Source organism: Vigna angularis, chromosome 2 (assembly GCF_016808095.1).
Source record: "Vigna angularis cultivar LongXiaoDou No.4 chromosome 2, ASM1680809v1, whole genome shotgun sequence".
Taxonomy (NCBI): Eukaryota; Viridiplantae; Streptophyta; class Magnoliopsida; order Fabales; family Fabaceae; genus Vigna; species Vigna angularis.
In genome coordinates this window covers 48026776-48038125 of record NC_068971.1, presented here as the reverse complement: position 1 = coordinate 48038125, position 11350 = coordinate 48026776, and the positions used below count along the sequence as shown (strand labels likewise).

At 32.1% G+C, this 11350-nt stretch overlaps 1 protein-coding gene across 1 annotated transcript; it reads left to right on the top strand.

The window, feature by feature from the left end:
• The first annotated feature begins 203 nt into the window (after positions 1 to 203).
• LOC108328159 (uncharacterized) lies at positions 204 to 4607 on the top strand. The gene is made up of 9 exons (XM_017561976.2): positions 204 to 606; positions 1499 to 2026; positions 2148 to 2213; positions 2576 to 2742; positions 2843 to 2999; positions 3082 to 3175; positions 3354 to 3706; positions 3894 to 3998; positions 4099 to 4607. Exons 1-9 carry the CDS (start codon positions 475 to 477, stop codon positions 4378 to 4380), a joined length of 1884 nt encoding a protein of 627 aa, XP_017417465.1. The 5' UTR covers positions 204 to 474; the 3' UTR covers positions 4381 to 4607.
• The last annotated feature ends 6743 nt before the right edge of the window (positions 4608 to 11350 follow it).

Below are 11350 nucleotides of genomic sequence, written 5' to 3'. Positions count from 1 at the left end.
AAGAATTATCATGAGTTTGATTCAGTTGGCATTCTCCAAATTAATTTGCCAATGAATTTCTTTTTCTTTGGTATATATATATATATATATATATATATATATATATATATATATATATATATATATATATATATATATATATATATATATATATATATATATATATATATATATAAGCACTTTAATGCTTTGGGAGAGAAAAAATGTTGTTTTCACTACATCCATCACTTGCTGTTGGTTGCCACAGTGATTTGGACTTGAAAGCGCCCATCTTTTCATGTCTATTGATATTGATTGTTGATACATCACTTGGCTTGTTGATGTCCTCTTTGAATCAATCTCTCTTTCCATAGGACTCTTCGTCCTCGACTGTTTCTTCATCTGTGTCAACCACTGTGTTCAACCTATATGCTTTTTTAAGCTTCAACCTACCCATCACACATTCATACTCACACGCAGAAAGACCATTCAGAGATGAGTTCTTCGGCACCTCAACTTTCCAACAACAAAACAATGTGGCTGCATCCAAAGGTTTTGGGTTTCAATCCTTCTGAAAGATGGGGGCACTCTGCTTGCTTCTCCAAGGGCCTTATGTATGTCTTTGGGGTATGTATCACTTTACTTCAACCCCTTTTGATCAAAAAAACAAAACAGGTCATTAGTTCAGTCTTGTAGCTAAAAACCATTGGTTAGTTTCTTAATCTCATCTATATATTTTCTGAACCTGTTCCTTACTGGCTTGTCCTCATTAATGATGTCTGCACACTGCTCCCCACATGTTGTTATTCTTTGAAGCTGTGCTTTTTCTGTATGCTTATGTCTCTTTATCTCTGGGAATTTTTCTCATTAGTTTGGTTAGTTTCTGGTATTATTAAGTACTTTTTCTTTCTTTCTCAAGTTCACTGAGTTATTACTACCTATATATGGCTAAGAACCAAAGCACTTTCTTCTCTGAATTTTAGTTTTTTCCTAATCTCTTCATCCCCTATTTTTCTTTTAGACAGTTGACTGAATTCATTTTTTCTTACTGTAATTAGTGGGACAATACGAGTTTGGCTTACCGTCATCTTTCTGCTTACTTAATATGGCGATATTCACATTTTTCATTATTCTCTTCCTTTTTCCCATCCCTGTATTATAAAACATGCACCCAAAAAGAATACGAGACCTCTTACTTCATCGAAAAAATTTAAACACAATTGAAAATAAAAATACTTTGACTCATTATTTTGGCTGAGATTGCTTGGTGTGCATAAGACCAAATGAAAGTTGAACTGAATTAAGAAAATGCAACAATTACCATTTTCTTTCTGTACCATCATTTGCAATTCTATACATGAAAGCGATGAAGAGCGTCTGTCCTGTCACATTGCCTTTCAAACTCCAAACCAGTGGACAATATTAAATATTTTATACATTTTTATTGATTAGAATTGTGGGTTCGGTAAGCTTTGAAGGTTTGCTAAGAAGATGATAAAGTTTGAGTGTATTATTTCAGGGTTGCTGTGGGGGGCTGCATTTTTGCGATGTTCTCACTCTGGACCTTACCAAAATGGTTTGGAGCAAGCTTACTACTACCGGTGAGAAGCCGGGGCCGAGAGATAGTCACAGTGCTGTTCTTGTGGGGAATAAAATGATAGTGTTTGGTGGCACGAATGGGTTCAAGAAGGTGAATGACATTCACATACTTGATCTTGTTACCAAAGAGTGGTTTCGACCTGAATGTAAAGGGACTCCTCCTTCTCCACGTGAAAGCCATACTGCCACGCTGGTTGGTGATGAAAGGATAGTGATATTTGGCGGTAGTGGAGAAGGTCATGCTAACTATTTAAATGATTTGCACATTCTTGATCTTCGAACCATGGGTTGGACTTCCCCTGAGTTGAAAGGTGATTTGCCGGTCCCCAGAGACAGTCATAGTACTCTTGCAATCGGGAACAAACTTATTGTGTATGGTGGAGATTCTGGTGATCAGTATCATGGCAATGTTCATATGCTTGATATGGCTACCATGACTTGGTCTAGAGTATGCTCCTCCCTTCTCTTCTACGATAATCACCAATAATTTTCTTGAAAGTTTGGGGAGGGAAATTGTTAGATTTTCCACTGAGAGATTTAGTAACATCTTCTTGGCGTTTTAATTACAGTTGACGATTCAAGGTTCTCCACCAGGAGTCAGGGCAGGTCATGCTGCAGTTAACATTGGAACAAAGGCAAGTTTTTTATATTCATTATTGTTAGGACTTGCTTGTTACCTAAGGGTAAACAGTGTGTGTAAAGGTAGTGAAAATATCTTTTACATTATCATTCAATAATTGATTGTCATATGTGATAAAGGTTATTCTGATTGATTGACACATTGTAAAAGGATTTACACAGAATGTATAAAAGTTAGATTCGTTACTAAATTTACATGGAGTTCTTCTAAATTTTATTCAATAGTCAACTTCTGTCAAGGCATTTATGAATTTTAGCTCATTATGTAGAGCCACATCAGGTTTAAATTAAAATGCGCAGATTCTTTGTTTGTAAATTTTTCTAAGAAAATGTTGTATGAGCTGTGCATGATGTGCAGGTATATGTCATTGGAGGAGTTGGAGATAAACGTTACTATAACGACGTTTGGATCTTTGATATTTGCAATTTTTTGTGGACTCAACTTGATATACATTTTCAACAGCCACAAGGGCGATTTTCTCATACAGCTGTTGCTGCAGGCATGGATATTGCAATATATGGCGGGTAGGATCCTATCTATGAATTTAAGCATTTCTAACCAATGATACAATGTTCATCTTTCTCTTTTAGTAGCTTAATCTGTTTATTCTTTTTCTGTTAACAGATGTGGGGAAGATGAACGTCCTCTCAATGAATTGTTAGTGTTGCAGCTTGCAGCAGAGCATCCAAATGGACGTTACTACGTTCCGATGAGCAAACCTATTGGAACTTATTGGAATCACGAAAAGAATATTATCCCAGCAGAGGCGGATACTAACTCGGTACAGAAGTTCACAAAGCGATGTCATTATTTACCTCTTTTTTTTTAACCAAAAGTAGAACTGACAGTGAATTTTGAAGCAGGAAACTATCCTCGTGAGGAATAACGTGGAAGCTTTTGGAAATGGAGCTTATGAAATTGCATCAGAAAAATCGTCGCCTTATTACTTTGATTCAGGTGGGTTGAGTTATGTGTTTTATTCTGTATAAACATCATTGTAAGTGCGTATAGAACAGTAAGCTTAATTCATTTTACTTTTTTTATATTCTTCTTGTAAGTATTTATCGATAAGTTTATGTTAATAAATGGAGACGCAAAAGGGGTTGATGGGTTGAAAATAAATGATTATTTGTAGGTACTTCGCGACAGAAGAGGAGGAGAATTGCTGCTGCAAAGGTATGGGATGTTGAATCAGAACAAGAAGATAGTTTTCTTTCGTTGTCTCTTCATTCATCTCCATATAAATCCGATCAAGAACAGACCCCAAGTCAAGAAGCAAACACATTCTTTCCAACCACTTCCCAACACGGAAATGACTCAAATTATAAGAGAACATTGATGAATGTCCCACTTAAGACTCCACAGGCTCTTCATTTCCTACAACATCAACTAAAACAGGAACAATGTCTTCATGTTAACGAGGACAGAAAAATAGCTCAACGTCAGGCTGCAGAGCGGAAACCAATGCTGCGACCCATTCAACACCTGGTGAATCCTTTGCTCAGTATTAGAATTGCACTCTACCACAACTTTCCCCTCTTATTATTTTCAATATTTTTAGACACTCTACTTAACCATGTTCATAATCAATCTCCACCCGACACGTGAAGTTAATAAGACTTGATTCTATTATTCCTAGTTGCTCATTCTTTTCACTCTTGATTTCAAATACAAGATTGGTGGTGAAGTTCGGGAGAGAGTTGAAGGACCCTTTGAACCAGTTTCGGTATCTCCTACAGTTGTGAATGGAAGGATTTTCCGGGGAGTCATATTTGCACCTGTAAGTTTGTAAACTTTGATGCCAAATGTGTTGAGTTATGATCCTATATGATTTGTGTTGAAACCAGTTTGAGTAACAAAAAAATAAAAAAATGCATCAGGGAGCAGGAGTTGTCTCAAAGGGGGCCAGTGTTAAACCGAATTGTCCTTCCTCTCAAGCCTTTTTGGGTACTTTAAGGGCTTCCCAGGAAGCACCAATTTGTTTGCATGCAGAGCCATACCATGGTTCACGATCAAGGCAAACCCCAGTGGCTTTACCATTTCCAATCATGGGAGCGACTCCTAGTGTTGTTTCCAAGGAGCATAAAATCAGGAATGATCTTCAAGGATTGGCTCTAACACTTGGAGGACCAGCCAGTGGAAATCCTCAGGTAAAATATTGAGGAAGCAAATGAAACATCTAGGTTTATGTAAATTTCGGACATAATCCTACGTACTCGAGTGGTTATGAATTTCCTGAATCCATCGTCATTTGTAAAATATTTTGATTTTAGCTTTATAGTGTAATCCCGTCTTCTTCCCATTACATGGGGGGATTTTTGTTTGATGATACTGATTAATAAGTTAATGTCCCCCTCCTAATGGTTATATGCCGAGGGGATTGGCCTTATATGAGCAAATATTCATTCGTGAACATGAATTCATTGAACGTGACCTCTCATAAAAAGTAACGTGATGAAAAGACCCTATATAAAGCGACAAACAATTTTGGGGGCATAAAGCATGATATGGAGAATTTGTATTCGGAAGGAGGAAAGGAAATTGTTTTTGGCTTACAAAAAGTGGACATTTCGTACACTAATAATATTTGTTAATTGAATTTCGTAAAATTAAGAAAAAGAAATCGAAGTTGCGCACATGATCTCATATACAATGTATCCGTCATATTAGATATGGGTGCAGTCTGGGCGAATGGTGGGTACATTGCATTCCCCTACTTGCTTATCCTATGATACAGTGGTTAAACTGAAAAATGTAAACGAGTGCACCGCGTATTACCAAACAAAAAAGTGTCTGTCAACTTGAACAGTTGAAAGAACACGTGGTGGCACTTAGACCAGGGTCCAAATAATACTGAAAAGCATTTTTTGATGCCTCTGTGGTATTATATCAAACATGTGGTGCTTAATGCAGCAGCAGTTGTTGATTATGTTTTATGTAATAATTATGCGAAGAAATTATAGTGATGCATGCATGGATATTGTGGAGAAAAGGTTGATTAAAAAAGGTTATTGAAGATTTGGGAGAAAGAGAGAAGAGTGATGGTGAAGAAGTATTGTACGAAGGATTTGAAGAGGGACCGGGGAGGGTGAGTCGGGCACAGTTTACAACAGAAAATTTCGCCCGTGCTTCCCGCGGGACGCTGTCGTTCTGTCTTGCAATGTTTTTCGAGAGAAGAGAGAGAGAGAGATTGAAAAGAAAATGGGCCAGGCGGCTAGCCACAGTGAGTACCCAATGGCAATGCCTTCGTCTCTGTCACTCACTTGTCTGATCTGTCTGCCACGTCTACGGATACAAACATGCTTAAATTAAATGGTTAACGTTAATTATTGCTTATCTTTATCACAATTTTTTATATTCATTATGCTCTATCTGAAATAAGTAAAATTTAATTTTAATTTATCTTCATTTTGTTCTCTAATTTTTAAATGCACTATTTTTTTTCTCCTTTAAAAAACTGTGTATATTTTTTTCTCTCTTTATTAGCCGCTATCTGAATCACTTAAACAACAAAAAGTAATACATCTTAAAATTAAAGACGCTAAAAAGTAGAAATACTAGAACAAAACTTTGTATTTACGAACCAACTAGAGCTTATTTTCAATGAATTTAAACTTAAGAAACTAGATTTGGTACAATGAAATAAAAAGTTTTCATTATTATTTAATCCCATCCCATGTCAGTAGGAGTAGGTATTGGGTACGTGGAATAATAAATTTTTCGTTAGAACCCTATAATAAATTGATATAAGTTCAGAGACAATTTGTTTATCTGGAATTTTTTAACAAACATATAAAAAAACTACTTTTACAAATAAAAAAACTACTTTTACAAATAAAAAAACTACTTTTTGTATTAATCATATAAAAAAAATGTTATATTTTTTTAATAGGTAATTATATATATTTGCAATTACCAGTGAATGGAACTGGTAACAACAACATAGGCCATACGTACGTCAGTGGTAAGCAAATAGGGTTTTTTTTTTTAAAAAAAAAGAGTTAAAATACAAAGAAGAAGTAGTGGTTTTGCAATTGGTAGTAATAAAATAGAAGAATAATAGGTTTGTGGATATAAAAATAGGTGAGGGTGAAAGTGATAGTGGTGGCAGAGAAGGAAGGAAAGAGAAAGAGAAAGAGAGAGAGAGATTGATTTGAGTGATTGATTGAGTGAATGAGTGAGTGATTCATTGTGAGTTTTTAAGATTGAGGTTGAGTGGGTGAGTGAACATCAAAATCATATCATAAAACAAAAGAAAGGCCCCAACAAGAGCCTGTGCATCAGGAGTGCTTCACTCAAACTCTTGAAAACAAAAGAAAACATAGTTGCAATCATGTTGACAAGACCACTACCTCTACTCCACTATATATCATCACACTCATCTACATACTGTTCAAATTTCTTCCTACAGACCTATCATAGTAAGCTTTCTTCTCTGTATAAAAAGGATTCATACATAATTAAAGATAATATAATTAAAACACCATTGTCCACAGGTCTTGGAGGCTTCTTTACCATATGATTTTCAAATTTATCTTTCAAAATTTTTCATATTTATATACATGTGTGTGTGCTGATTTGGAATATTATTTTTCTACGTTGTTATCGTTCTCATCTAAAAAAAATTGGTTAAGCTTAAGTCTCAATGTGCTATTATTCGAAAGTCAGTGGATTATTAGGTAAAAATACCGCTTTAAGGGAATACAAATCTTTATTTTTAAGCAACTTAATTTATTTTAATAAATTACGTTGTTTAATTCGGAGTAACTTTTATAAAAAAAAATACGCTAAAATTATGCTTTAAATGTCTCATCAATTTAATGAGTAATTTTTGCTGATAATTAATGAAGAGATTAAAAATTGACATTATCTTTATATATATTGATATCAAACGTCTCGAAGTTTTTGGTAACTCATAAAAGAGTCTAAAATACTAAATATATATAGGGATGTCGAGATTCTCTTTTATAAGTAAATGTAAATTTGAAAGGTTAGAAATATAGAATTTAATAAAATTAAAAGAAAATCTTCTATTTATATACTAAATTTTGTTTATGTAATAAAATTTGAAAAGGACGAAAGCCCCTATCTAACATCTAAGCTCAGTCATTGTATATACACACATAAAAAGCATAAAAATAAAACAAATATTACGAATCTTATATTGGTATTTTTTTTACCTGCTCCTATTGACTATTAGTTCTCGCATCAAAACACAATAAATTTTATATTGATGTTTCTCTCTGAGTTGAAGTATTTGTTGTTGTCTCAAAAGATGACTATATCATAATCAAAATAAAACACACAAAAAATACTATGAATTAAGTGTTTATTAAAAAAATTATCATACGAGTTACATTAAATCATAAGCAATCACAAGTTAAGCGTACTCAAAGTTATATTTAATGATTAACTATTTTAAGGAGATTAATAATAAATTTAGACATAGAAATTGACATTTTTACTTATGACTATAAATAAGTAATTTTTTACATATCTATCTATCTATCTTAAGTTATAGTCGACTCTCACAACAACATATTTATCTAATTGGCTCACCATATCACTAAAACGTGAGACATCACAATAATTGAAATTTAATCCCAAAAACTTCATCTACTAAATAATAACTTAATATTAATTGATTACACAATTTATTGCAATCACTTTATCTTTTAATTCATTCAACACTATAAAGGTAGAGTTATCAAAACTGGTAACCCGGCTCACCACGAGTTAATCACTTAGTGAACCAACTCAACCCGGCTCACTTATTAGCGAGTTAAAAAAATTCGAACTCAGCCCGACCCACCACGGATTGGTGATTTAAATGGGTTGACTCACTAGCTCATTTAATTATAAGTTTTTTTAAAATAAAAAAATTACAATTTTTTTTAATTCAAATCTAAATAAACGTGTCACACTAAAATGATGTTAAACTCAAAGACAATTCAAAAAAAAAGTATCATACAATCCAAGCGTAATCCAAAAACATGTATAAAAGTCGAACAAATAAGTTTTTAATATTGATAATTTTTGTATCACTTGTCTATTTATAATATTAGAGTCTTGAATAGATAAATCTATAATATTTTTCTCTTTTGAAACATCTTCTTCTTTATCACCATCTACAATATAATAAAATAACTAATAATATTGAAACACAAAATAATAAATAATTAAATTAAATTAGATGGGTTGGTGAGTAAACCCGCCTCACCACGGGTTCAACCCGGTGAGCCGGGATCTAAGTGAGCGGGTTGAAAACTAACCCGCATAAAAAAATTACATTTTTTTCAAACCCAACATGACTCAAACCCGTGGTGAATCGGGTTGGTTCGCGGGTTAGAACCCATTTTGACAATACTACTATAAAAGTGTGTAATAATATATTTAATATTTGACTAATATCAATTAACTCAATTTAGTAACAAAATATTAAAAAAATAGTCATAAAAAGTATAAATAAATCATATTTCTATTTTTTTTCTTTGATAATTTTTAAATTTATTTTATATTATGAGAAAATAGTATATTTCCTATTGTTTTAACGTATATTCTTTTTATTGTTAGGTGAATCATATTGTAAATATTATGAGATAGACTAACAAATGTAACGACACACCCAAAATTGTCACAATATCAAACAATTAATTAGAAATTGTGTATATACCACCATTAGATATTATTCAACTAGGTGAGAATGTTTATGAAACCAAATTTATCAAAAAGAATTTAAGTGGAAAAATAATTTAATAGGAATGTGATTCTTATTGAAACTATAAAATATGACACTACAAATATTATATTTATTGGTGAATTTTTTTTTTGACAAATTTAGATTAATTGGTAATATGGTTATTGATAGATTTATCAATGAATAAAATCAATTACATTACTAATAAATTTTCTATTGATAATCTCATTGATAAAATATATGTGTCATACTGATATCGATCAATAATAGATGGAGTAAAGTTGATAAAAAAGAATAAAATTGGATGGGAAGTACATGAACTTGATATTTTCTGTTGGTCAATTCTTTTGGCAACTTAGTTAGTTTTTCTTAATACAATTCCACCAAATGGGCATGTCTAAAGAAAAAAATTTAAACACTATTTTGATTTTTATTTTCACTAAGTTTTTTTCAATGTAGTCTTGGTTTTGTCTTGGTTCAATCATATCCCAATTTTTGTTAATTTTGTTAACATTAGTCCTTTACTTTAACGTTGTTATAGTTAACAATACAATGTACAAAGTGGTATATTACTATAATGTGGTTGTTTTGTCTCAACACCTCTTTTGCTTACCTCTCATGGTTCATCCTTTTTCTCACCTCTTTCTCAATCATATTTTTCCTTTACATATGAAAAATCCATGAGAGATTATGACAATTTGCACATATTTCTTGTGCTTTTGGGTATTCCTCCATTTTTTCTATTGTTTTTTTCTCTCTATCCTAAATGCACAATCCCAAAAGTATGAAGACGAGGAAAGGAGGAGCAAAACAAAAATTAATGTAATCTAGTTATTAATTTAGAATGAATGATGATGAATGAGTAATAAAATTTGTCTATAAAAATTATGGAAGTGAATGTAGTTTCGATGGTAGAGATAATAATAGAGGTGAGGAAGATGACTATGATAATAAAGATGACGATGCTTCAAGGCCAAAGCTCAATAAAGAAAAATATAAGATGGGGTGTCATACCATAGTAATGAACCAGTTTGTTAACTATTTAAAAAATGTCAGTGAAAAGAATTAAATTGAATAAAATTAATGAAAATTAAAACTTGATTAAAAATATACTAGAACTATATTAAATAAACTTAATGAAACAAATACCAAATTATTATTTAAGTCAAAGAAAACAAAATGTAACAGTTGAATTAACACGCCATAATGGGATGTAATTTATTTTCGTGTTTTTTCAACTACTAATAACACAATTAACTATATATGTTTTTACCGTAGTCTCAAAGCGTAGCGAAATGATTAACGCGTTTACAAATCAAGAGAAAGAGTAAGGAAGAGAGAAAATTGTACAGGTCATTTTTATCTTGATTCGGATCAAATAGATCCTACATCTAGTCGTTAATCTCAACCGAAAATTAACGCTTCACTAGCACAAATTAACAAACTGTTACAATCACAGAAAATAAAATAGTTTAAGGTTATAACACCTCTCTTGTTACCCCAAGAGATGAAGCTCACATCCCTTGTAACCCACAAGGGATAAACACCTCCTCTGAATCTTCATAAAGGATAAACACCTCCTCCGAATGTTTCACGAATGATGATAGACTTTTAACTCAGCAACAACAACAACACTCAATCACACCCTTTGTTAAAGTTCTCGCTCTATGTCAACAACAACAACACTCAATCACATTCACTGTGAAAGTTCTCGCTCTATGCCAACACGCTAAGTTCTCAAAGTCACAACACAAAGGTTCAACAAACCCTAGAACACTTATCACCGCACACTTTCATATTTCGTATTTTAGAACGAGAATTCCAATGTAATTTACAAATATCTCACTCAAGCATACCTCTAAAAATCCATCGCCAACTAATTAACGTGTTATGGTAATTGATTATGCATTTAATGAATGCACAATAGTAAAAAAACTTGCTTTTAAAAATTCTCATAATTGCTCGTGTCAAGATTATTGATAATAGATTATTATAAGTTGATAATCGATTATGTTAAGTATAAAATAAGGTTTTTTAATTCAAAATAAATTTTAATGCAGTCTATGACAAACAATACATAAAGTCAAAAATAAACAACATCCTATATGTAAGACTTTGAGATATCATTAAAACCTCTCTCTAGTTTTATACTAACACGTAGAAAGCTTTGTTAATTGTTTATGAATTGTGAAAAGATTAATCATGTTAAAAAAGAACAATTTCTATTGGTTGTAAACTCCGCAAGCAACTGACTTTTTCATACATAAACTTAAACGTCATCATAGATAATATTTTCTAGAAATATTTATAGAAAAAAAAATGAAACTAATTTTAACTTTAAGCCTAAATTAATGGGGTAAAATACGTTTTGAGAGTCTCTTAAATATTTTAGATATTGAACATGTCTTTAGAAAAATCATATTATTTATATCACT